At 52.2% G+C, this 22,160-nt stretch overlaps 1 protein-coding gene across 15 annotated transcripts in view; it reads right to left on the reverse strand.

Moving 5' to 3' along the window:
* CLEC16A (C-type lectin domain containing 16A) overlaps nt 1–22,160 on the reverse strand; it is a 200,298-nt gene that overhangs the window by 131,919 nt on the left and 46,219 nt on the right. For 14 of the 15 annotated variants that reach the window (XR_009256567.1, XR_009256568.1, XR_009256569.1 and 11 more), the window contains exons 10-11: nt 16,843–17,074; nt 3,446–3,575 (exon numbers count right to left, since the gene is read on the reverse strand). Coding sequence is in view for 12 of the 15 variants with exons in the window: in XM_058710678.1 (XP_058566661.1) it covers nt 3,446–3,575; nt 16,843–17,074 (362 nt within the window). In the remaining 3 variants the exon portion in view is untranslated. The remainder of the gene's footprint in view (nt 1–3,445; nt 3,576–16,842; nt 17,075–22,160) is intronic. The other variant, XM_058710676.1, reaches the window with a different exon arrangement.

Consider the following 22,160-nt stretch of genomic DNA (forward strand, 5'->3'; position numbering starts at 1 on the left):
CCTCTCCTAGCTGCAAACCCTTGGGTCAGCTACCTAAAACCTGTCCGTTTGCCCATCGGGAAGGTAGGGATTAAACCCTCATAGGGTTCCGGTGAGGGTTCAAGTGAAACCACGAAGGGCCTTGAACACAGGCCCGGGTGCTCAGTGCCAAGCGTCCTCGCGTGGAGCAGCTGACAGAGGATCCCTGTTTTGTGTTTTCCAAGGGCACTTTCTCCACGAGCTCGCTTTGGCAGGTGCTGGCCCAGCAACTTCTTGGACGGACTTTCTCTGACGGGCAAGAAGCGATGTGAGGTCTCAACTCTGATGCTTGGTGGAAATACCACAAACCGCACACCCCAAATGCTGCCCTTCCAGGGGAAGGGCCTGGTCTGGAGAGATAGAACAAGGACGTTCATCACGAGGATGATAGAACACGCACAGATATGGCCGCACAGGCAGGGGGCTCTGAGCCTGTGACCAACGGTGGCCGCCTCTCTGGATGCCAGGACGAAGCCAAGAAAACAGAGCACCTTGGTGAATGACGGGAGCACACGTAGCTCCTAGAAGGCCACACAGCCACCGTCAACACCACTGTGTAGGGGGCAGTGAAGAGGTGTGGCAGACACACAGGGAGACGCTTCACTGCCTAGCCTTTTAGACTTAAAAAAAAAAAAAAAAAAAAAAAAAAAAAATCTGAATCCCATAAACATACCAGTGATTCAAAATATTTAACTGGAAGAGGCCAAAGAGAAAGGAGTGAAAATGTTCTTGTGGCAACATTTCAAATGAACACCGGACACTCGGAAATTGAAGGAAGAACCCTTTTTAGAAGGGGACAATTAGGTCCAGGCTGCTTCTCCAGGGCCCCAGACCTTCCCCGGCCCAGATCCGGCACCTTTCAGATGCCTGAATAGTTTTGCCATGTGTGGATTTGGGTTTCTGTAAGTTCCTGGCAAGAACACTTCCAAACTTAAGAGCAGGATAAAACGTTTTCTTGTAAACCAGCCGCTTGGAATGTGGAGTATATTTTCGTTTGGGAGCAATACACATAACCAAATGCCCAGGAACAGAGGGAGGGCCGGGGGGACATAACATCTTCTAGGAGATGAAGTGTCGTGCAGCCATTAGCATTGTGTTTGCTGAGAGTACAGCACAGTGAAAAAGATGCCTGGTGTTAGGTATTGAATGGAAAGAAAGAAGACAAAATGATAGGCATGGTAAAGTGTAAGTACTGGGGGCACGGAGGGCACAGTTCCCAGTAAACGGGCAATGAAAAACGACCGGCAGGAAATAACCAGGACGCTAGTGACAGCTGCCTTCGAGACTGGCATCACGGAGACCTCTTCCCCTTCTTCATACGTTTTTTCAAAATGTTTTCACATTTTCTGAATGTGTATTACTTTTGTGATTTTTTTTAACTTTTTTTTTTTTAAAGAAAAGAAAAAAAAAACTTTTTTAAAACACTTTTCAGTTTCTCAGGCCTATATTTAACCCCGAATGCAGACATAGGCCCAGGATATACGAGGAGTAGGAGAACAGTTCCGCTTTGTACTTCGCTGTTTCTTCAGACAAGTGGGCCAATGTCAAGATGCGATTCATGTCAAGGAGCACAGTCCGCTCCCTCCCTCCCCCGGAGCGCCCTCCTCCCTGCTCAGTGCCCGGGACCGGGAGGCGAGAAGTCCGCGGCAGTGTTTCTGACAACCAACAACTCGATACCTTCGCAAAGGAGAAGGCAACTATCGACCTGCTCCAGTCTCTCCTTGGATTGGGTCTCAGAGCAAAGCACAGCCCTGACCCAAGGGTTCCCGCGGCCGCAAGCTTGCACGTGGGCCCAACCCGAGGCACCAGGCTCAGCTTCCGTTACAAGCCACGTGGTAAAAGAGGTCAGTTAAAGTCACGGAAAGTTACGAAACAATCTCAATCGACTCTAAGAAAACCCCTCTCTTCACTAAAAATCAGGAAAAAACAAAAAAAGAAAGAAATCTCAACCGAACATTCAAAACATAACAATTCGGTCTGTCGCCTTTTTTTTTTTTTTTTAAAGACTACATGCTTATTTTCTTTCGTTTAGCGAAGCTATACTATTACCATACTATGTCAAATATGTGCTCTGTTTCCATTTATTAGATCCTAAGGAACCCAACATATCCTGACAGTATTCACTAAAAAGCAGCAGCTGACATTCTATCAAGCCGACGCTCCCCCGTTTGCTTATGCGCGCCCCCCCCCCCCCCCCCCCCGCTACTAGTCATTTGTGGTTTTTCCAATCATTCCTATCCTAACTAATGCTGTGCCAAGCAACTGAAGGTTGTTTTCCCGTCCCTTTCTGTGTTGAGAATGATTCCCTTCGTTTTCAGAGCTCCGGGAGTTATGTTTTTTGCTGCCAAGCAAAATCAAAAAGGTCTCTGTGAGTTCCAACAACTGATAGCCTGTACCACACTCCAGGGTTTTTTGTTGAAACCAAAGTAAAAATGGCCCCCTTGTGCATCTGATAGAAATTAATCCTGTCTGTTAGATAACTGAAACATTTGCCAAGCCAAGGGATGTGGAGGAAAAAATTAGTGTGCTTCAACTCTCCGCTTCAAGCTGGACGAATAAAGAGGGTGGTGTGTGTGTTTCAGCCGCTCCGGCCCGAGAGGCCAGGAAGGGAGTGCTCTGCAGGCCGACGTGCCGTGCGTTTATGAACCCTGAAGGAGGATCACGACAGTGCGGGGGTCAGCCCGGGGGGCCACCTGTTAAGGAAGTAACTCTGAAACGAAGAAGCCCTCGCAACAGTTGGCCGCACACTTTGAGAGCAAGCTTACGCCCCGTCTCATTCTGGAAAGGGCGGTGCTGCAGCAAGTTTCCGGGAAATGTGGCATCTCCACGGTTTAAGAGGATTTCGCTGCCGCGGGCCATCAGTGAAATGAAAAATCAGGGGAAAAGTTGAAGGTGGACAGCAGCATTAAATCATGCTGGCTGAGCCACGAGGGCATGCCCCACAGGCAGCGGGGTAGCACGGCAGTGAACGAATGAGCCAGGGAGATCCAAACGCAGCTCCCAAGGGGCTCCCTCCTGGGAGCGGCAGGGCACGGCCACGGGGTGGCCCACACCCTTTAGGACAGGGCACAGCCCCAAAGCGCTTGGTGGGGGGGGGGTGCCATGTCTCAGTCTTCCCCTTTCCAAGGGGTGAGCGCTACAGGGTTGAGTGGCAGCTTCGTTCCTGCGCCTCTCGAGAGGGGCTGTGCCTGTGGTGGCCGAGGGGCTGGAGGAGCAGGGAGGAAGCAGGACGACTTTGCGGAGGAGAAGCCACCACACGGGTGGCGGGAAGAGGCCCCCGGTTACCTCTGGGGGGCACCCCGGCCCAGGCAGCCCCCCTCATCGCTCAGCCTACGTCCTCGCCCCAGCGACGGAGCAGCACCCCCCACCCCGACTGGCAGGCGCCCCACCCGCAGCACCAGCCCGAGCGGGGGACGACGGGCTACACCTGCTCCACTGCACGCTCTCCAAGCCCGTGGCGGCGCTCTTCTCCTCGTCCGTGGTGTTCTGTTCCTGCACGGACGTGCTGGCCGCCAGCTCCGGGAGCTTGCTGCGCTCCATGATCACCATCTCTATCTCTAGGAGCAAACACAGAGACCGGGATGAGCCCAGACAGCTTCACGGACCTGGATTTACAGACACAGCCGGGCCACAGACAAAGCCTGAGGGGACGGCTCCTAACACGTCCAGCAAGGGCTCGCCGGCAGTGACGGGAACATCGGCAACAGGCCGGGGACAAATAAGACAGAGGCCAGAACCCCTCTCCCGTCTCATCCCGGCAATGCCAAGAAGCGTGACCCTGACTTTGACGCCCCCCCCCCCCCAAAAAGCACAAATTGCAGTAGCTTATTCAATGTCAAGGTGTTTTTTAAGATACTTATTCTACTCCACTGATACCACACTTCCTTCCCAAAGGAGTGGAGGCAGCACAAGAAAAATGATACGTGGTTAATAAATCATAACCCGATTCACTGAGAATATTCTGAAACCGTTTACACTGTACAAAAGGCTTTGACGCGCCTGAAGCTTTTGTTTTCCTTTTCCCCCCGACAACTTCCAGAAGGCAGGGAGAGGTTAGAAACCTCACTGTATTTTTCCCAATTAAATAAGGGCAACTTGAAGCAACGACTGAAGCACGGCGTCCATGGTTTATTTTCCGAAAGAGATATGAACCAGGAGAGGAAAGCATCTTGAATTGGAGATGGTTAGCTGTGGGCCGTAAGGTGTCCGTGTCATGGGGGTCTTTGACATGAGGTGTGGACCTTCAGACAGCTGGTTCTTGGAACCCAGAGTTCAGGTCAACCCCCATCTTCAGGAGACGGAGGAGGGAAAGGACGCTGATGTGTGAACCTGCACTTGTTTCTTGAGGGGCGGGAGCGCGCCCAGGACTCTGGCGGCCCTTGCCAGCCATGGTCTTTCCCTGGACCGGCACAAGGGCCTCCCACCTGGCCGCCGCCTCCCTTCACCCCCAGTTTGTTCTCCACACTGACTCAAGTTATTTCAAGTGGAGATTAGCTCATGTCGCCCTTCTGTTCAGAACTCTCCGCCGCCTTCCCATCACACTCGGGATGGTATCCAAACGCCTTCCACGGCGTCGAGGCCTCACACGGCCTGGCCCCTGTCCACCTCTGACCTCACTGCCTGGCCTCCTCTGCCTCACGCCTCTCCAGCTGTGCTGACAGCTTCTTCCACGCTCTTGAGGGGCCCAAGCTTGTTTCTGCCCAGGATCGTTACACGGCGGCTTCCTCTGCCCGGGACGCTTTCACCCCCGGTCTTCCCTACCCAGGCCTGACCCGATCACATCCTTCGAGGCCCAGCTCCAATGCCACCAACCTCAGAGAGGTCTTCTCCAACACCCTCTACACCTGTTTTTCCTTTACCTCTTTATTATTATCTAAAATCCGTATTTCATTCATACTTCCTTAGTTCTTCCCTCCTGTCCACTTTCTGTGCCAGGATCCCATCTAGGGTACCAGGTTGTATCCAGTCACCACGTCCCCTTGGGCTCCTCCTGGCTGTGACCAAGTGTTTGACTTCCTTGCCTCTGGTGACCTTACAGCTTTGAAGAGACAGAACTGGTCAGGTATTTTGCGGAACGTCCCCCAACCTGGGTCTGGTGTTTTCTCATCACTAGACTAGGCTTGCAGGTTCCGGGAGGAAGCCCGCGCAGGAGACGTGCCCTTCTCACCCCGCTGCAGCGAGGGTACGAGCTCCCAACACAACGCCGTGTCCGCTTATGTGACATCTACACCACCTGACGGAGCTGACGCTGGTCACAGTTCCGCACCGGAGAGTTACCTGCCCTCCTCCTTCCACTCAACACGCGGTGCAAATGAGTCATTAAGCGCAGCCCACAGCCGAGGAGGGGGAGTTACCACGTTCCAGCTCCTGGAGCAGGCGGTAGCATCCATCAATTACGTGGAATTCTTCTGCATGAATGTGTCCCCTCTGCCCCGTCTCAATTTTACTTCTTGGCATTTGTAACTGCCGGGATTTTCTATGTTCTGTGTATCCGTTTGCTTGCTTCCCGTCTGCCTTCCCCCACTCGAATGGGGGCTTCGTAAGAACAGCTGCCTTGTCTGTCTTGCTCTCCGCTGGGCCTCTGGGGTCGGGCCCAGGGCCTGCGACCACAGGGCAAGCGCTCAGTGATGGGGCGGACAGGGGGACGAGGCTCTGGCTGCACACAGGGCCGGAAGCGACGCATGCACGGCCGCCACAACGTGGAGCAGGTGACCCAGAGCCGCACCCAGTCTGCCCTGAGCCTGCACCGTGTTCTCATGGGAGACATCCCGTGCCCACCACCCTCTGGGACCCCCTCGGGCACGGCTGCACCTGCCACGGTCCTCGGGAGTGGACGAGGGCATCCCCCACCGGTCCACATGGGCCCCGACCGCTAGCTCCTCCTTCTCAGTGTGGCCCAGAGTCAGACACTGCAGACCGGAGCCTCCCATGGGGCTGCCCCCACCACAGACGCGGGGGCCGACCCACGATTTTCAAGTGGTGTCCGGACAGTTTGTTTGCGTAGTTCTGTATTTATTTTCACGCGCACGGGAAGAAAATTCTAACCACACAGAGAACCTGTTCTTCAACCGCGGCTATCACCACTTGAGGGGGCGAAATGTAAGGGGAAGAAAGGGAGTCGATTCACAGGGAGCTATCGAGTCAGCAGGAGTCCGAGCAGCCAGGGCCGCCGCCAAGAGCAGGCGGCGGCACAGACTGGGGGCTGGGAACCACCGCGCCCTCCTGCGTCTGCGCCTTCCCCCCCACCAACCTCCTTCAGTGGCCTCCCAATGAGCCCCACCTCCCTGCTGTGGGGCAGACACCTTATATTTTTAATTATTCTCACCTTTAAAAAACCTGTCCCGTTTATGTTGTTTATAACGTTAACACGGCAATACAAATACGTGCGACTTACAACAAACGGATCTGTATTTGGAAGACGCGTGCTGAAATCGCAGATCTACTTGACTGTTCTGTGTTCCTGATAGAGCATGCCAGCGAAAACATCTGAATACTAGCAGGCTGGCTGTGGTGCCAGCCTCTGGCTTCGACCCTGGGACCCGTGACACGCCTCCCGTACCGCTCGCTGCAAGCTCCCGTGCCTCCCAGCCCGGCTGACAAGGCGGAACTCAGCTCCGAGGACTCCCCGAGGTTACGGGGCCGAGCCGTAGCCCCTCACTCTAGAGAATACGCTGCTCTGACGTGGTAATTCCTTTTGGGTTGTTTCATCTCCCTGGACGCTGGGAACTCTGGAGCAGAGGAGCAGCGAAAGATAAGCCTGTCTCGTGCTCACCAAATTTAGTTAAGGAGTTGCACAATAATTTTGAATGACAATTCCATTCCCCATGGCACAGCACCACGATGAGCAGATGGGACCAGAGTCGCTCCAGGTAAAGGGTGGGTGGGCTCCCAGACGTCTCTGACTATGGGTTCCCTCCTGCCCCTGAAGCTCCCTTCTGGAACTCTGTGGAGCTTCACACAGAACTGCTGAAAACCACTGGTTTGGTCCCGGGTACTGAACATGAGGAAATGGAACCCAGAAGCACAGTGACAATTAACACAGCTAGAAAGGCAGCGGCAGAAGCCAGGACTGCTGCCCTCTCGGCTCCCAGGTCATGTCCTCGCGCGGGACCGGCCCACGAGGGCCTCTCAGCTCCACGCGCAACGATGGTTCTGTCACCCTGGCTCCCACAGCTGTCCCCAGCCTCCTGACCCTCCTGCAGCCAGCACAGCTGTGGAGCGAGCCGCTCGGCTGAGGTTAACTCTCTTGACGACTGTACCACAGTCCTTCCAACGCCAACACAGGTCCCTGCTCCTCCACTGCTTCTTTTTAACCATCTTATGAGCTGTGATTCTTGCCCAGGGTCTGTCAACTCCCTGCAACTGCATGCAAAATGCCAAGTGGGCGAAAGAGAGGTGGGTAATAGGTTTTTGGGGAGACGGTCTCTCCACATTCTCACCATTCTAAAATGGAATCTACGTGGGGCGCCTGGGTGGCTCAGTCGGTTAAGCGTCTGACTTCGGCTCAGGTCACGATCTCTTGGTTCACGGGTTCGAGCCCCATGCTGACAGCTCAGAGCCTGGAGCCTGCTTCGGATTCTTTGTCTCCCCCTCAATGCCCCTCCCCCACTCATGTTCTGTAGCTCTCTCTCTCTCAAGAGGAAATAAACATTAAAAAAAAATTTTTTTAATGGATTCTACAGCCATCTTTAAAAGAGGATGAGAAAGAAGATTTGACCTTTCCTTTCCTGGTGATTCAGTGCCAAAGTGAACCTCTTTTATGCCAGACCAGATCATCGGGCATGGTTCTATGAACCCTCCAGGGACCACATCTCTCCGCAGACACAGGCCTGCCTGGCACAGCCTCACTCCCCTCCCAGGGCACACGCACCCTGCTGCTGCCACCAAGGAGAGCGGATCAGGGGGCATGCATGCACGGATTTCCACCGACGCTGAGGCCAGGACTCAGGCTCTGATGATGAATTCTCGGGGAGCTCCACCTGACCCTGCTATAATATAGCAGGAGCCCCCATCCCATCCAGGTTTCTGTTCCGGAATGTAAAGGGACCGGGACAATAACCCAGCTCAGCTCTGCTCCAACTTCGGTCATTTGCCTGCCTCTACGATGTGTGCCATATCTATGTGTCGCCCGTCCCATTTGTCACCTACCTAATCATTGTATTTGACCTCATTTTTCTTCTTTTGACTTCAATGCATTTTAAAAGGAAACTCTCAGTCACTATCAATACTCTTCGATTGAGCAACCCCACTTGCAGGGATTTATCTGGAAGATACACCCCTAACGATATGAAAATGCACACGCACAAGAGGGTTCACTGAAGTATTATCTGTAGTTGCAAAATATTGGAAACTACCTAAATGTCCAAGCATAAAGACCGGTTGAATAAACTTGTCCACACACACACACACACACACAAGGCAGCTGCAAACCGGAATGAGGAAAACCGCTGTACTGATACGGGAGAGAAGAGCAAGCATATACAGCATGCTACCCTGCGTGTAAGAGAGAAGGGAGAGCAAGAAAACATATATAAATCGGCTTCTTCTTACAAAATGAAATACGGGAAGGATATCCCAGAAAATAATCCAAGGTGGTTATCTACCAGAGGTAGGGGAATGGGTGGAAAGAATATGGAAGGCACCCTTCCTGAACAAACCTTTTTGCACACTTTTGTTCACAGTCCATATATTTTTTCAATAGAAATTAAATCAGTAAAAAATGGGAAGGAAGAACCCTAAACTGAGAAGATTAAAAAAAAATAGGACCCCCAATTTTTTTCAAATACATACCATATCTACCCTGACGGTGGGGAAAGAAAAAAGGAGAGGCAGATTAATGTGAATAGCTATAAACAGGATACATGACTCTATGCCCTCAGTTGGGAGATGTGTGAAGCATTTGAGGAGGGAGGGGGAGTTGCAAACCATCCTGAACTCTTGTTTATTACACAATAAACAAACTGAAACTTTTTTAGATGTATTCTAGGACTGAGCAAACAAACGTGTTGATGCTGTTGGGAGGCAAGGCTCCAGCTGAAGAAGTGACACACAGATCTGGAACGGGAGAAGGCAAGAAAGAGCCTTCTGGGTACTGAGCTGCATCGGTATGAATATTAGAGGTGTTGGTATGAATCCACGATTTCTAAAATGCACATATGCATACGCGTTTGTACGTATGCATATGCATGCGTGAGGAAATGTGTATTTTGTGTTTATACACGCGTCTATTTTCTAGCTCTGTCCACTGAAAGAGCCAAAAAGCAAAGCACCATGGGAGCCATCAGCACATCTGGGACCCAGATTTTGGTCTCTAACACCACTGCCCATGGAGAGGAACCAGGGCTTTGCAGAGAAAGGGTTCATCCTGGGGATGGGCAGCGTAGGTACAAGATGAACCTGGTTAAATTGTCACGCCAGAAGGCATAAAGGCTGCTCAAAAGAAACGAGGGGACTGTATCACAAGGACACAGCAGCCAGGTCAGAAGGGTTCCCAACGGCCAAATCTGGGACAATTTGAGCATCAAGTTAATTAAATCAGTAACGAAACACAAACCACTAAAAACTGGAATCCATGGCCTGTGCCAAGAAGAGATAAATAAAGAAACGGGGAGAAGAGGGGTTTTCCCTTACAGCGGAATGCTGAGGACTGATCTTTAAACGTGGAGAGAGTGCTGACGTTGGAAAATCAACATTTTGTCACCATGCGGATAAAGAGTGGCTCAGGCAGGTATCATCAATGAGGAACAAATCCCAGGGGGGCACTTTAATGAGGCACAGGATTAATCTGCATTATCTCTAAGTAGCTCCCCACGGGTTGCTAATTAGTCGTCAAGAAGAGGGAAAGTTGGGGCGCCTGGGTGGCGCAGTCGGTTAAGCGTCCGACTTCAGCCAGGTCACGATCTCGCGGTCCGTGAGTTCGAGCCCCGCGTCGGGCTCTGGGCTGATGGCTCGGAGCCTGGAGCCTGTTTCCGATTCTGTGTCTCCCTCTCTCTCTCTGCCCCTCCCCCCGTTCATGCTCTGTCTCTCTCTGTCCCAAAAATAAATAAAAAACATTGGAAAAAAAAAAAAAAGAAGAAGAGGGAAAGCAATTATACGGTGGAGAGACCGGGAGATACCTTAGCCAAGTGACCGATATTCACGTCACCCGGGAGGGTCAAAAGGACATCATGTGCCTCGAGATGGGACACACGGGGAAGGACATGCCACCACCTATGCCCGGAATGCATAACCTTCATCTTATCACAAAGAAAACATCAAAGACAGAATGAGGAACGTTTTAGTAAAGCAAAGGAGGGAGAGGTCCTGCGTTCTTCAGAGAGGTCAATGTCGTAAAAGAGAAGGCTGTGGGAAAACGCTCCAGCCTGACGAAGGCCAGGGAGGCACGACAATAAAAGGCACTACCCGACCCTAGACTAGATGTTCTACTGGTGGGGGAAAGATGCTCTGGAGGATGTTATTAGGTCAACGGACAAGCTGAACCGCAGACAGCAGAAAACTCCACGGAGGCGGACAGCTGCACGGCGCTCACCAAAGCGAACGCGCTATCCTTGGCAAACGCGTGCTGACACCGACAGGAGGGAAGGGACGTGATGGGTGCAACTTCTCCAGAAAAAAAGTGTGGGCGGAGGGGCAGGGAGAGGGAAAACAAATAGGAAAGCAAATGGGCTAGAATGTGTTAAAAGATGAAACTGGACAAAAGGTAAACAGGTGATCTTTATACTATTTCTTTTTCCAAACTTTTCTAAGTTTGAAAATGTTTTCAAACGAAAACACGTTTTCACCACTACTATAAGCCTCAAGCCAGTGTCAACAGAAAGCAGGTGGGAAAACACACGCACGAAAGGAGCAAGGCCTGCTGTGCGTGCTGGAGAGGGGACGTGTGAAGGACACTAACGCCAGGCTCCCCTGCAGCTGATCTCAACGAGAATCTTCTCACTGCTCCAACTCACCCAGAACCATCCCCAAACCCCGCAGCTGGGGCAAGGCTGATCTGGCCCGATCTCTGCATTTTACAGAAGGGCAAACTGATATACAGAGGGATTGAGGAGGTGGGCCTCTGCCCCCACGGCTGTGAGCTCCTCTCCCAGCACTGCCCACCGGCCACGAGCTGGCAAGGAGCACCCGTGTGGCTACAGTTCCGGCACCGGCACCGTGGCCCATAATCTTGAAGGCTCCAGCGCCCCAGCCTGGGGGGCGGTGCGACCCCTTTACACAACTGGAGTCTTGAGCCTCTGGGAGTCGAGGAACGTCCCTGTGAGGCTGAGCAGCTGGGCGTGGGAACCCGAATCTCCAGCTCCTTTGCCCCAGCCCTCCTCGGCCTCTGTCACTTCCCCAAAAGCCCCCAAAGCAGAAGAGGATTTGCACACTCGTGGACACTGCACTATTCACGATGGCCAAAAGTGGGGAAGCAACTGGATAAGCAAAATGCAGTGTGCCAAAAAAAATGGAATATTGCTCGGCCTGAAAAAGGAAATCCCGATACATGTGACAACATGGATGAACCCTGAGGACGTGACGCTAAGTGAAATAAGGCTGTCGCAAAAGGGCAAACGCTGTTGTGATCCCACTGACGTGAACTACCTGGAGTAGTCAGATTCACAGAGACAGGAAGAGGAACATGATAGCTGCCGGAGAGAGGGAGGATGTGGAGGTAATGCTTAAAGGGGACAGAGTTTCAGTTCAGGAGGAGGGAAAGAATTCTGGCGGCAGTTTTGGATGGCAGTTTTGGTCGTACGGCAGTGTGCGTGCAGAGGAGAGGCCGGAGGACTCTACACAACCAAGGACGTCAACCTCTCCCCCTCCAGATGACAACTCTGGCCAGATCTGTGGGCTTCACCAATGCTCTGACATTCTGATTTTCTTAAATAACAGCAATAATCCATCAACTTGCCCGGGATGATGTACATTCTAATCTGATTAATATTTGGTAAATGAAGTGCTTTTCAGGGAAATGGCAGGCATGACCTCCCAACAGTCTTTGACTTCACAAATTCAAGGATCCTCTGAGGTGCCCTCTGTGTTCTACATTCCAGGAATCAAAACGAGGACAGACCGTAGAAAGGGGGAAGGGGAGAAGAAGGCCCTAACAAGACCATTCGGGGAAGGAGGAGGAAGATGCCCTTGCCGGTTACCTAGGAAGTAGGGGAAGGACCGCGTGCCATTGGCTGGCCTTGGAGCAGAATTTCGAGAGGCAAACGGCACCTGGCCACAACAACAGGGTGTCCAAGGGCTGAGTATTTGGGTGCCTCTTCCTTTGTCTTACTGAGCAGCATGAGGGTGAATTCAGAAGGTATCTCTTCCCCCCTGGGAAGTTTCTTGTACTAGTGAAGCCTATCTGGAAACTTGGCACTCCCACACCTCTACAATCGTGGGGCTGGCCGCCTAATCCTCTCCTTCCTCCCTTCCCACTGTCCCCCCACCACACACACATGCTCACTCATCCCACTGATTCGTTATACAAATTAACAGAGAACCGGGCTGGCTGCACAGAAACCTGCAGCCGGGGGCGGGGGTACCCAAGCACAAAGTGCCCCCCAGCCCAGCCCCTCGCTCCGCTCTCCACCTTGGCCAGGCTTTCTTTTCAGTGCCCGTGTGACACATGCTGAAGGGCTCAGACACTGATGCTCGTGTTTCTGACAACCCGAGAGCCGGGCATCCTGATGTCCTGCCACTGGTGGAGAAGCGACGATTTGCCCAGGGTCACAGAGCTGCTCAGGAGCAGTCCATCAAGGGTCGGGGGGTTCAGACTGCAACCTCCCAATGGCTAATCCATGGCTCATCCCAATCAGGAAACTCTGCCAGCCCTGGGGTTGGCTCCGGCTTTCCAAGAGGAGCCAGAAATGAGGCCAGGGCTCCATTTCAACGGAGGCTTCAAAAACAACAAAACAAAACAAAACAAAACACAAAGCTGGGGGGGGCACCTGGGTGGCTCAGTCAGTGGAGCATTTTGACTTCAGTTCAGGTTATGATCTCACGGTTCATGGGTTCGAGCCCCGCGTCGGGCTCTGTGCTGTCACTTCAGAGCCTGGATCCTGCTTCAGATTCTCTGTCTCCCTCTCTCTCTGCCCCTCCCCTGCTCTCGTTCTAAGTCTCTCCCAAAAATAAATGAACATTAAAAAAAAATTTTTTTAATTAAAAAAAAACAAAAAAGCAAAGCCGGGGTTCCAAACTTCCAGGCACCCCTCAACTCCCAGCTGACCTGGCAAGTTCAAAGTCAGTGTTGTCCCCTTCATTCCAAGCCCTTGCTGCGATTTAAGAAAAGAGTAGGTTTTGAAGGTCAGTCCACGCGGTTGGTGCCTACTTTTTCCATAGGCCAAAAAAACAAAAGCTAAACCCTGTTTTTCAAACGAGAAGTTCAAACAATTCATTTTCGTGCCCGGGGTCTGTTTACTAAGCTACTGTTGCAAGTGACTCCAGAAAGAGAGGACTATCCTTTCAGACTGATGAGACATCTGGGACACAGCGAGCATCGAGTGAACGCTTCTTTGACTACAGGGACTAGGGCACCTGTCTTTTTCCTTTCGGTGTGCAACTGCTGCAGATTGAGGGGCCCTGTGATTCTCTGGTTTCAGAATGAGTCACCCGTCATTTGGGACCTGAGGCCGAGTGGAGGGTCCACATTCATTTCACCCTACTTCCTTGTCTGGGCTTAAATGTGGAGGACGTGTGAATTCTGGTTGCGTTTGTAGAAAAAGAGCACGTTAATGCCACATTTAAATCAGGTCCAGGCAGAACTGCGACCGACTCGCGACCATAAACCTTTGTCTGCCTGTGCCTGATGCTGCCTTTTGAAGACCCCCACTAACGTGGGGGTGGCAGGCTGTGCAAGGGGAGCTGGTACCACCATCTCCTTTTTCAAAGTCACCCCTGCCTGCTCGTTACAACCGGGCGGTCCACGAACCCCTAGATCCAAGGGCAAGGCAAGAAGCTTGCTAGAGAAAAAATAATTCGGAGGAGAAATTAGCCACAGATCCACCCCAAACAGTGAGGGAGAAGACAGCCAGGAGGGGGATGAGGGGCACACGGGAGCCCTGTGGCTTTCTAGTGGAGCATCTGCTGCTTCCGCGGGCCCAGCGCGCATGACCCCTTCTTCTGACAAACACACCCTATTTCTCACCGAGGGTGTCACTGTGGGGTCAACACATGACCCAAGCCTGGCCAATCGGCAAAGACTGCCCCTCTATGGCAGTGGGCCAGCCAGGCCCCTCGGTGTCACCGAGCATTGGCCCCTAGCCTTCGGCTCCTTCTCTGCTTGGTGGTGAGCTGGCAGGATGCAAGCCTGGCACTGCCCGTGGTCATCTCTGCACCTGAGGCCAGCCCCGCCCAAGCCTTCCAGTTCTGGGAACAATAATCACCCTTTTGTTGAAGCCAGTCCGAGTTGAATTTCCTCCAACTCTTACAACCACAAGACTCCTAACATATACTCATTTAAAAAAGAAAAAAAAAAGCACCCCACGAATTACATTTTTTATACTCAATTTCCAGATGGGGAAACTGAGGCACGGTTTGAGTTGGGAGACCACTCAAGGTTCCCAGGAAACTGAGACATGACTGCAAGGCCAGTACCCCATCTCCTAGCACACACCGCCCCCCCCCCCCCCCCCGCATCAATGCCATGCCTAACACCCTTCCAGGTCACGAATGGTTTCACCCAAACACAGTCTAAGGACAGAACGCCCCCAGCTGCACCTTAAACCTGAGAATAACTAAGAGATCGGGTACACCATTCACGTGACAGCTGCCGCAGCCCAGTTAGGTGCCTCTGCTGGACGGGCCCGAGAGACTCGTGTTTATTTACGGTGAGCTGTGGGGGAAGATGACAGGTCCGTAATGTTTTGGAATGACTAATGTATATCCGGGAAAATGGAGGAGGGCACCAAAATGCCAAGAGGGCTGCTGGGAGCCATGGTCGACCAAACTCTAATGTCACCATCAAGTGTCCAAGTAAAGCCTCTGGGAAAATTCCTGGGCCCTGTCTGGTACAACCTGGCCGAGTAACCACGCAGAAAACGGGCTTCTGAAGACCTGAGACCTGTGAACATTTCTCCGCTGGCCCCCCACACAGGGCAGGCCGGCTCAGCATCTGGGGAGTCGTGACCCCGAGCCCAGCGGTGAGCTGGAACGGTAGCCTTGCCGAGCCGCTGGAGCTCCGCACGCCGGGACCGGGCCGTCCGCTGACTCACTTGACTGTGCTCACCGCCAAGCCTGCCCTGTCCACACCAGGGTTAGTCATGGCCAGGCCTGGTTAGAGAGCAGCCCTTAAAAGGACTGGAATGAAAGAGGTAGCATCCTTCCAAAACAAAATCGACAGGAACACAGAGTGCAAAATGGGAAAATGGGGTGAAATCCTCCTCCTTTTCCCCACTGTGGCCACAGGACAGCTAAACCCCAGCGTTGAAGCAGTTTTCTCCAGAGTTTAAAAAAAAAAAAAAAAAAGATCCCAATAAGCAAACTAGGACGGCTCGCTTACCTTGCGTTTGCCCCTCACCTCCCCACCAAAGTGATACTGTTTGTGAGCCAAAAGTGAATTCTGACGCCAAAATGCTTACTGTATACTTTACACAGAAATAAAAGCATGCTGGGATCTCAGCCTTAAAGAGAGAGCAGGGTGGCACTGGAGAGACGCTTTGCTTATACTTATCGGAATGTGATCGTGGCATTCACTGAGAACTGCCAAGAAAATCAGAATGGGGCCCGCAGGGTGGGGACGGGGGTGGGTTTTGGCTCCATAAACGCAGCAAACTCCCCAAAACAAATGAGTTCCCAGTCGGTGATTTACTGAGCTGCTCTGCTCCGTTTTCCAGCTTCAGATGACCTTGACTAGGGAATCACACAGTCCAGGCTGATGGGCCAAGGACAGTTGGCTTGGGAGCAGCCACCACCAGCCCAGGACCCAGGAGGACGGCCCACGGTGGGCGCTGGCGATGGCCTGTGTCTGTCCCAGGAGCGTGGTGGGAGCTCACGTCCAGAGCCGAGCCCCCACCCCACATCTACCCCACCCCCAACCCCACCCTGAGCGCCCACGGCCGTGGCCAGAGACCCCATCTGCGTGGCTGTGCACCCGGCCCATGACACAAGAGACTCCACAGCTGAAGCTTGCTCAGTTCCAGAGCAGACGGTGCTCTCCAGACTGAGAAGGTGTTAGCATTTGAATGAGAGGAAGGTGGAAATCAAACCGGAATCATCCCCAGCACAGGCCAAAAGAGGGAGGAATGATTCTGCTTACTGAACACATGTGCACCACACTCAAGTGTACCTCACCCTACACAGGACTTTGAACAAATCTCAGTGTGAGACTCTAGGGGATGATACTGGATCATTCGGTTCCAAAACAACGTGATCTCATCAAATGGATATAACTTCACGAAACGCGGCCTGCTTCCTGCAGTGCGCTGGGAAGAATGACTTGTGTCAAAAATCCTCACTGCGGTTTATGGGGAGCAAGAAGAACCCCAAAAAACAGGATGGCACTCGTAGCAGAAATAGCAGCCGCTGCAGCAAACACGTAGGATGCAGGCCGGGCGCCATTCTGGGCGCGGCACACGTGCTCACCATGTCCCCGCCGTCATAGCCAAGTAAATACGGTCTGCTCCCCTGTGTTTACCCACAGGGGAGCGGGCCCGGGTGCGAATAAGAACCTTGCCCCGGGTCCCCCATCCCATGAGGGCAGGCCTCGCGGCGGACCTGCCCGCAGCTGCCTGCGAATGGCTGGGCCCGTAGAATGAGGTACACCGGCGTGGGGAACGGACACACGACGAGGACCAGACACAGACGGCTGCCTGGCTCGCAGCGCGGGCGCAGGGTGGCGTTCAGGGGGGCACTCACCTTCACTGTCCCCACTCGTCTTGGTGCCTTTTGAACCACCCTCAGTACCTTTGGCCTTCTCAGCGTCTTCCTGGGCGTCCTCGGCAGGCCCCTTCTCCTCATCTTCTTCCTCCCCAACGTTTTTGTAGTTGGGTCTCTTTTGCACCCGCCTCTTGCCCTTGTGCTTATTCATCTCAAGGGACCGCTCTAGCGTCTCGGTGGGTTTAATGAAGCACCGAATGCTGGGCTTGGCCTAGGGAAATCAAGAGACAGATGTGAACCTTGGAATCTCGCCGGATGCTATGGTCCAGCTGCCCGAGAGCTGCTGCCCCAAGAAATGCGGTTCCGAAACAAAAAATGCTGCCTCCTACTTTGTCGTTACACCTATTATTAACGCCAACAGCATCAGCTACCATCTACTACCTACCCACCGTGCTACGTCAGAAACTCTATACATTACCAACGCTGGCTCTGTGCTTCTCAAAGGTCACTAATCTGTCTGAGAAACACGCATGAGATACAGGGACGCCCCTCCCATTTTACAGATGAGAAAAATAGAGGCTCTGAAGGGCTAAGTAACTTGCCCACTGTCATACCGCTCCTGAGTCAAGAGTCAGATGTCGAATCGAAGCTTGCCCAATCCCCACAGCCCAAGCTCCTCCCGAGAGAAGGGTGCCTCGCCAGGAGCTCAAACTCTGTTGCATACTCAGTACCCCTCAGAAAGCAGTTACATGCAAATGGACCACGTCTAGAAAGGAACCAAGACAAAAGGAAACTGATCGGTTTGGGGCAGGATTCTGAATGAAGCGCTTTTCTCTTTTTGGGGTATGCACGACGTCCAGACGTCATTTTGTCTTTAAAAAGGGAAAAGGTTTTAAGGAGAACGTTTCCGTTATCTTGATGTGGTTTATCCATCTTCTGAATATACCCCAAACAACCATCAACTGTACTCTGAGGCCCACCGTACCTTGCCAATACTAAGCGGGATGTGCTCAAGGAACACAAATTAATTTCAATAATACTCAAGGCAGAACCTAATAGAAAGCCGAATTAGCATCTAAATCTAAACATTCATTTTTATGTACTCACTTTGGATTATTCATCCACAAAAATGACAGATAAATTGAGACATGATCCTCCTGTCCAGGAAACCCAGAGAGCACATTACAGATGCCAACGGCCAAGAGCCCAGAGGTGGCAGCACTCCGAGCATGCGCCCCTTGACAGACGGCATCCATCAGAGCTCACTTAGGATGCTGTATGATCGAACGCAGCTCTAGACACCCCCCCCCCATCTCCTGCTGAAGAACTCGAACCCAGGGAAACAGGGTCCCAAGAGAAAATGCCTGCTTCCTCTGATCACCACCTACTCCCACTGAATCTTGGAACATGGCATACACAATCAAAGCTTTCTGAAACAGAGACCTGAGACTCAATGCAGAGCAAAATACCACCCAGTTGGAAGGTCCAAGCAAAAATTCGCATGGATGGGGGTGCCTGCCTGGGTGGCTCAGATCATGATCTCCCGGTCTGTGAGTTCGAGCGCCGCGTCGGGCTCTGTGCCAACGGCTCGGAGCCTGGAGCCTGCCTCGGATTCGGTGTCTCCCTCTCCCTCTGACCTCCCCTGCTCACGCTCTGACTGTCTTTCAATAATAAACAAACGTTAAAAAAAAAAAATGTAAAAAAAAATTCACATGGGTGGATAGAGAAACTTCCCCCTGAGCTGTGTATGAACTTGGATGCACAGAAATGGCAGAACGAGGTGAGTGAAACGGTGTGCAAGGCCCAGGGCCGGTCAGAGCCATGCAACCCCGGCTGAAGGCTATCATGAGGTATGGGTCGACTCTGAGCATCAGAGTCCTTGTCTAAATCACAGGGCAAGTAATCGTGGCCTTCTAGAACTAAACATAGTCACAGACGTAAAGTTCCTGTAGTATGCATCCAACGTATGAGAGTCACCTTCCCTTCCCTGCCTCCTTAAAAAGGAAAGGAAAGGAAAGGAAAGGAAAGGAAAGGAAAGGAAAGGAAAGGAAAGGAAAGGAAAGAAAAGAAAAGAAAAGAAAAGAAAAGAAAAGAAAAGAAAAGAAAAGAAAAGAAAAGAAAAGAGTCAACTGTGAAAATAAAGTTTAAAACTTTCCAAAGGGATCTGCTTTTCTCGACGATCAGGTGTTGGGAAGACATGCTTACTGGGGAAATTTCAAACTTTTAAAATGCAACCTACCCAGTAAACAGCTGGAAATAACCTAAATGTCCATCAAGAGGGGAGTGGTTAGGTAATTATGGCCCGTCCACAGAATGGGAATCCACGTAAATGATAGAGAGACTGAGGCCTTTTGTACCTACGGACGCCAACACAGGACCGGCATCGGGATGACAAAGCAAGAGCAGGGAACACAGTGGGGTCCCCTTCAGGTAAAGGTTTTCAAAAGCTACGCGTGATGCTGTGAACGGCTCTCCCTAGAAAGCTGCCGAAGAGCATCTTGGGGTTTCATCTTTGGGGGAAAAAGAAGGCAGGTGGTCCACGTACAATTTTTTCATTTCTTTACCTTTCTGCTTTGGTTTCGAATTTCTAATCCTGCACTCATACTAGCTTTTTACAAAAACACATCGAGGATCATTTAGACATTAGAATTACGGACTTTATGTTCCCTTTTTAATTTTCCTTTGTGTTTAAAAGCCTGTTTCTCTTAATCCCGACAGCATCGAAACCCCCACAGTTAACATGGAGGAGCTGATCAGGCTTGGCTGGGAAATGTGGACAGAGACTCATGATCATTCCTGCTGCCCCAGTCAAGAGCCTCCTGGCTGCCAGCCTCCCTGGAATCTCCGTGTGACAGCGGACAATCCCAGATGTTCTGGATGGAAAACCGCGGGCGAAGGCGTGCCCACCTCACCCCTCCCCTGTTGCGCTCTCAGCACTAAACCAGGTGCCTGCAGCAGGGCAGGGCCTCAGGGGGCTGCCTGTACCAGACTGGACCCAACATGAGAGGACAACAAAGAAAAGTGAGGGACAGGAGAAAATAGAAGCCTCACAGCCTCAGGAGATTAGCCCAGGGCAAGAGCAAGCACAGTGAAAGGAACCAAGAGAATGGAAAGGCTCACATCACAGTCACAAATCAGAAGGCTTTGGGGTTCATCGTCTCATAAAGCCAGCACACCACGTGTGCCCCAGAGGAAAGCCTTCTGCACCTCATGCCTGTGTTTCCCAAATGCCGCAAGCTCGGGTGTCACCAAGGGCTCATCTCCCAGGGACCCAGAGCCTGAGCTGCGAGAGGAATGTGGAGATATGGGGCCCTCCCTGCTGACAGCAAAGATTCTGCCACTTACCCAGCCGGGGTATGCAGTGGGAGGGCCCTGGGCCACGCAAGCCGGCTTCCGGGCTCAGGGCCAGCTCAAGGCCAGCAGTGTGATTTCAGGGGTGGCCCGAGGGCCGAACTGCTCCCTAGAGTGTCAGCTCCTGCCTGCAGGTCAACACCACCTTCCTCTTGCCTTCACCCCCTCCAACCTCAGGCTGCTATCCTTGTTTGAAAGGTAAATACTGGAGGGGGTGCCCGGGTGGCTCAGTCGGTTGGGCATCCGACTTTGGCTCAGGTCATGGTCTCACAGTCCGTGGGTTCAAGCCCCCCGTCAGGCTCTGCACTGACAGCTCGGAGTCTCGAGCCTGCTTCAGATGCTGCGTCTCCCTCTCTCTCTGCCCCTCCCCCCTCATACTCTGTCTCTCAAAATTGAATAAACATTAAAAAAAATTTTTTTTAATAATAAACAAATAAAGGGGCGCCTGGGTGGTTCAGTCGGTTAAGCATCTGACTCTTGCTTTCAGCTCACGTCATGATCTCACATTTTCGTGAGTTCGAGCCCCGTGCCGATGGCGCAGAGCTCGCTTGGGATTCTTTCTCTCTCTCTCTCTCTCTGCACCGGCCCCCCCACCCCGCCACCTCTTGCGCTTTCTCTCTCTCTCAAAAATAAATAAACCTAAAACAATAAAAATGAAAGGTAAATACTGGAGACGGGGACTCCCCAGGGGTCAGAAGTAACTCAGGCCTTTTGGGGCTGCCCGATGTGAGAGCAGGCTGTGCGCGGCCAGAGGCAGGGGTGTGGAGCAAGGGGTCAGGAAGGAGGGCGCAAACACCTGAGGCCCAGGCAGCTGACCAAGGAGCAGCAGCACCGCCGACAGCCCGGAAGTCAAACGGCGTCCTCCGCGAGGTCTGGACGCCCCCTTAGACCAGGCGCAGACGGCACGTGAAAAAGCAAGTTGCAATCGGGTAACCCATCAAGGAGTCTGCTTACCATCAAAAAACAAAACTGTCAGCGAAAGCACGTACACCTGTACGTGTGGACAGGTGTGTGCACGATGGTCCACACGGCAAGGCTACACATGCTGAAAACAGCTGTTCCTTCTGAAGAGGGCGGTGAGGTTGGGGGAACTTCTACTTTAGGCGCTAGTCGTGTCTATGTCATCCAGTCGCTGTGCCCCAAGGAAGCATGACCGATGCCATTTAAATGTGAAGAATACCTTTAAAGATACGTATTTAATGCCCCTGAACTTAAAAATGGTGAATCCATTATTTTTATATGTTTTATCACACACACACACACACACACACACACACCAAAAAGGCACCTTTAGAAGTCAGCTGCTGAGGGAAAGGTGGGAGAGGAGATTACAGGCTAAGAAGGAGCTACCGGAAATGTCTTTGGATGCCAGAAATGTACTCTTTTTTTTCAAGTTTATTTACTCTGAGGGAGAGTGAGCCAGAGCTGGGAGACGCAGAGAGGAGGAGAGAGAGAGAATCCCAAGCAGGCTCCGCACTGTCAGTACAGAGCCCCACTCAGGGCTTAAACCCACGAATCATGAAATCGTGACCTGAGCCGAAACCTAGAGCCAGACGCTTAACTGACTGAAACACCAGTCGCCCCTCGGAAATGTCTTCTGCCTTGACCTAAGTTACATACAAATGTAATCGTAAGTATGAAGCCATTGATACACCTAAGATTACTGCACCTTAAGTTATCCCTCAATTTAAAAACCACGCACCTAAAGAATTTTCAATAAAATCAGACTGTCCTAATGCCCTAAATGCAAGCCGAGAGCAAATCAGACAGCTCGGGAAGGGGGATTCACTGCAGTCATCAGGGGACTGACCTCATTCACTGAGCCACACTCAACACCAACGGTGAAGCAGCCCCGGGCCTACCGTTCCAGAGCCCACAGCCCAGCCAGCAGGAAGCACGTTCTGCTGTGCGTCCACATGGACGCCGAGGGCAGGGAGGAAGCAGTGGGGAGCTGTGCCAGGTTGGGTGGGAGGGCGGGGGCATGAGGGGGAAGCTCGAAGCTCAGG

The sequence above is a fragment of the Neofelis nebulosa genome, chromosome 18 (assembly GCF_028018385.1).
Source record: "Neofelis nebulosa isolate mNeoNeb1 chromosome 18, mNeoNeb1.pri, whole genome shotgun sequence".
NCBI classification, from domain to species: domain Eukaryota; kingdom Metazoa; phylum Chordata; class Mammalia; order Carnivora; family Felidae; genus Neofelis; species Neofelis nebulosa.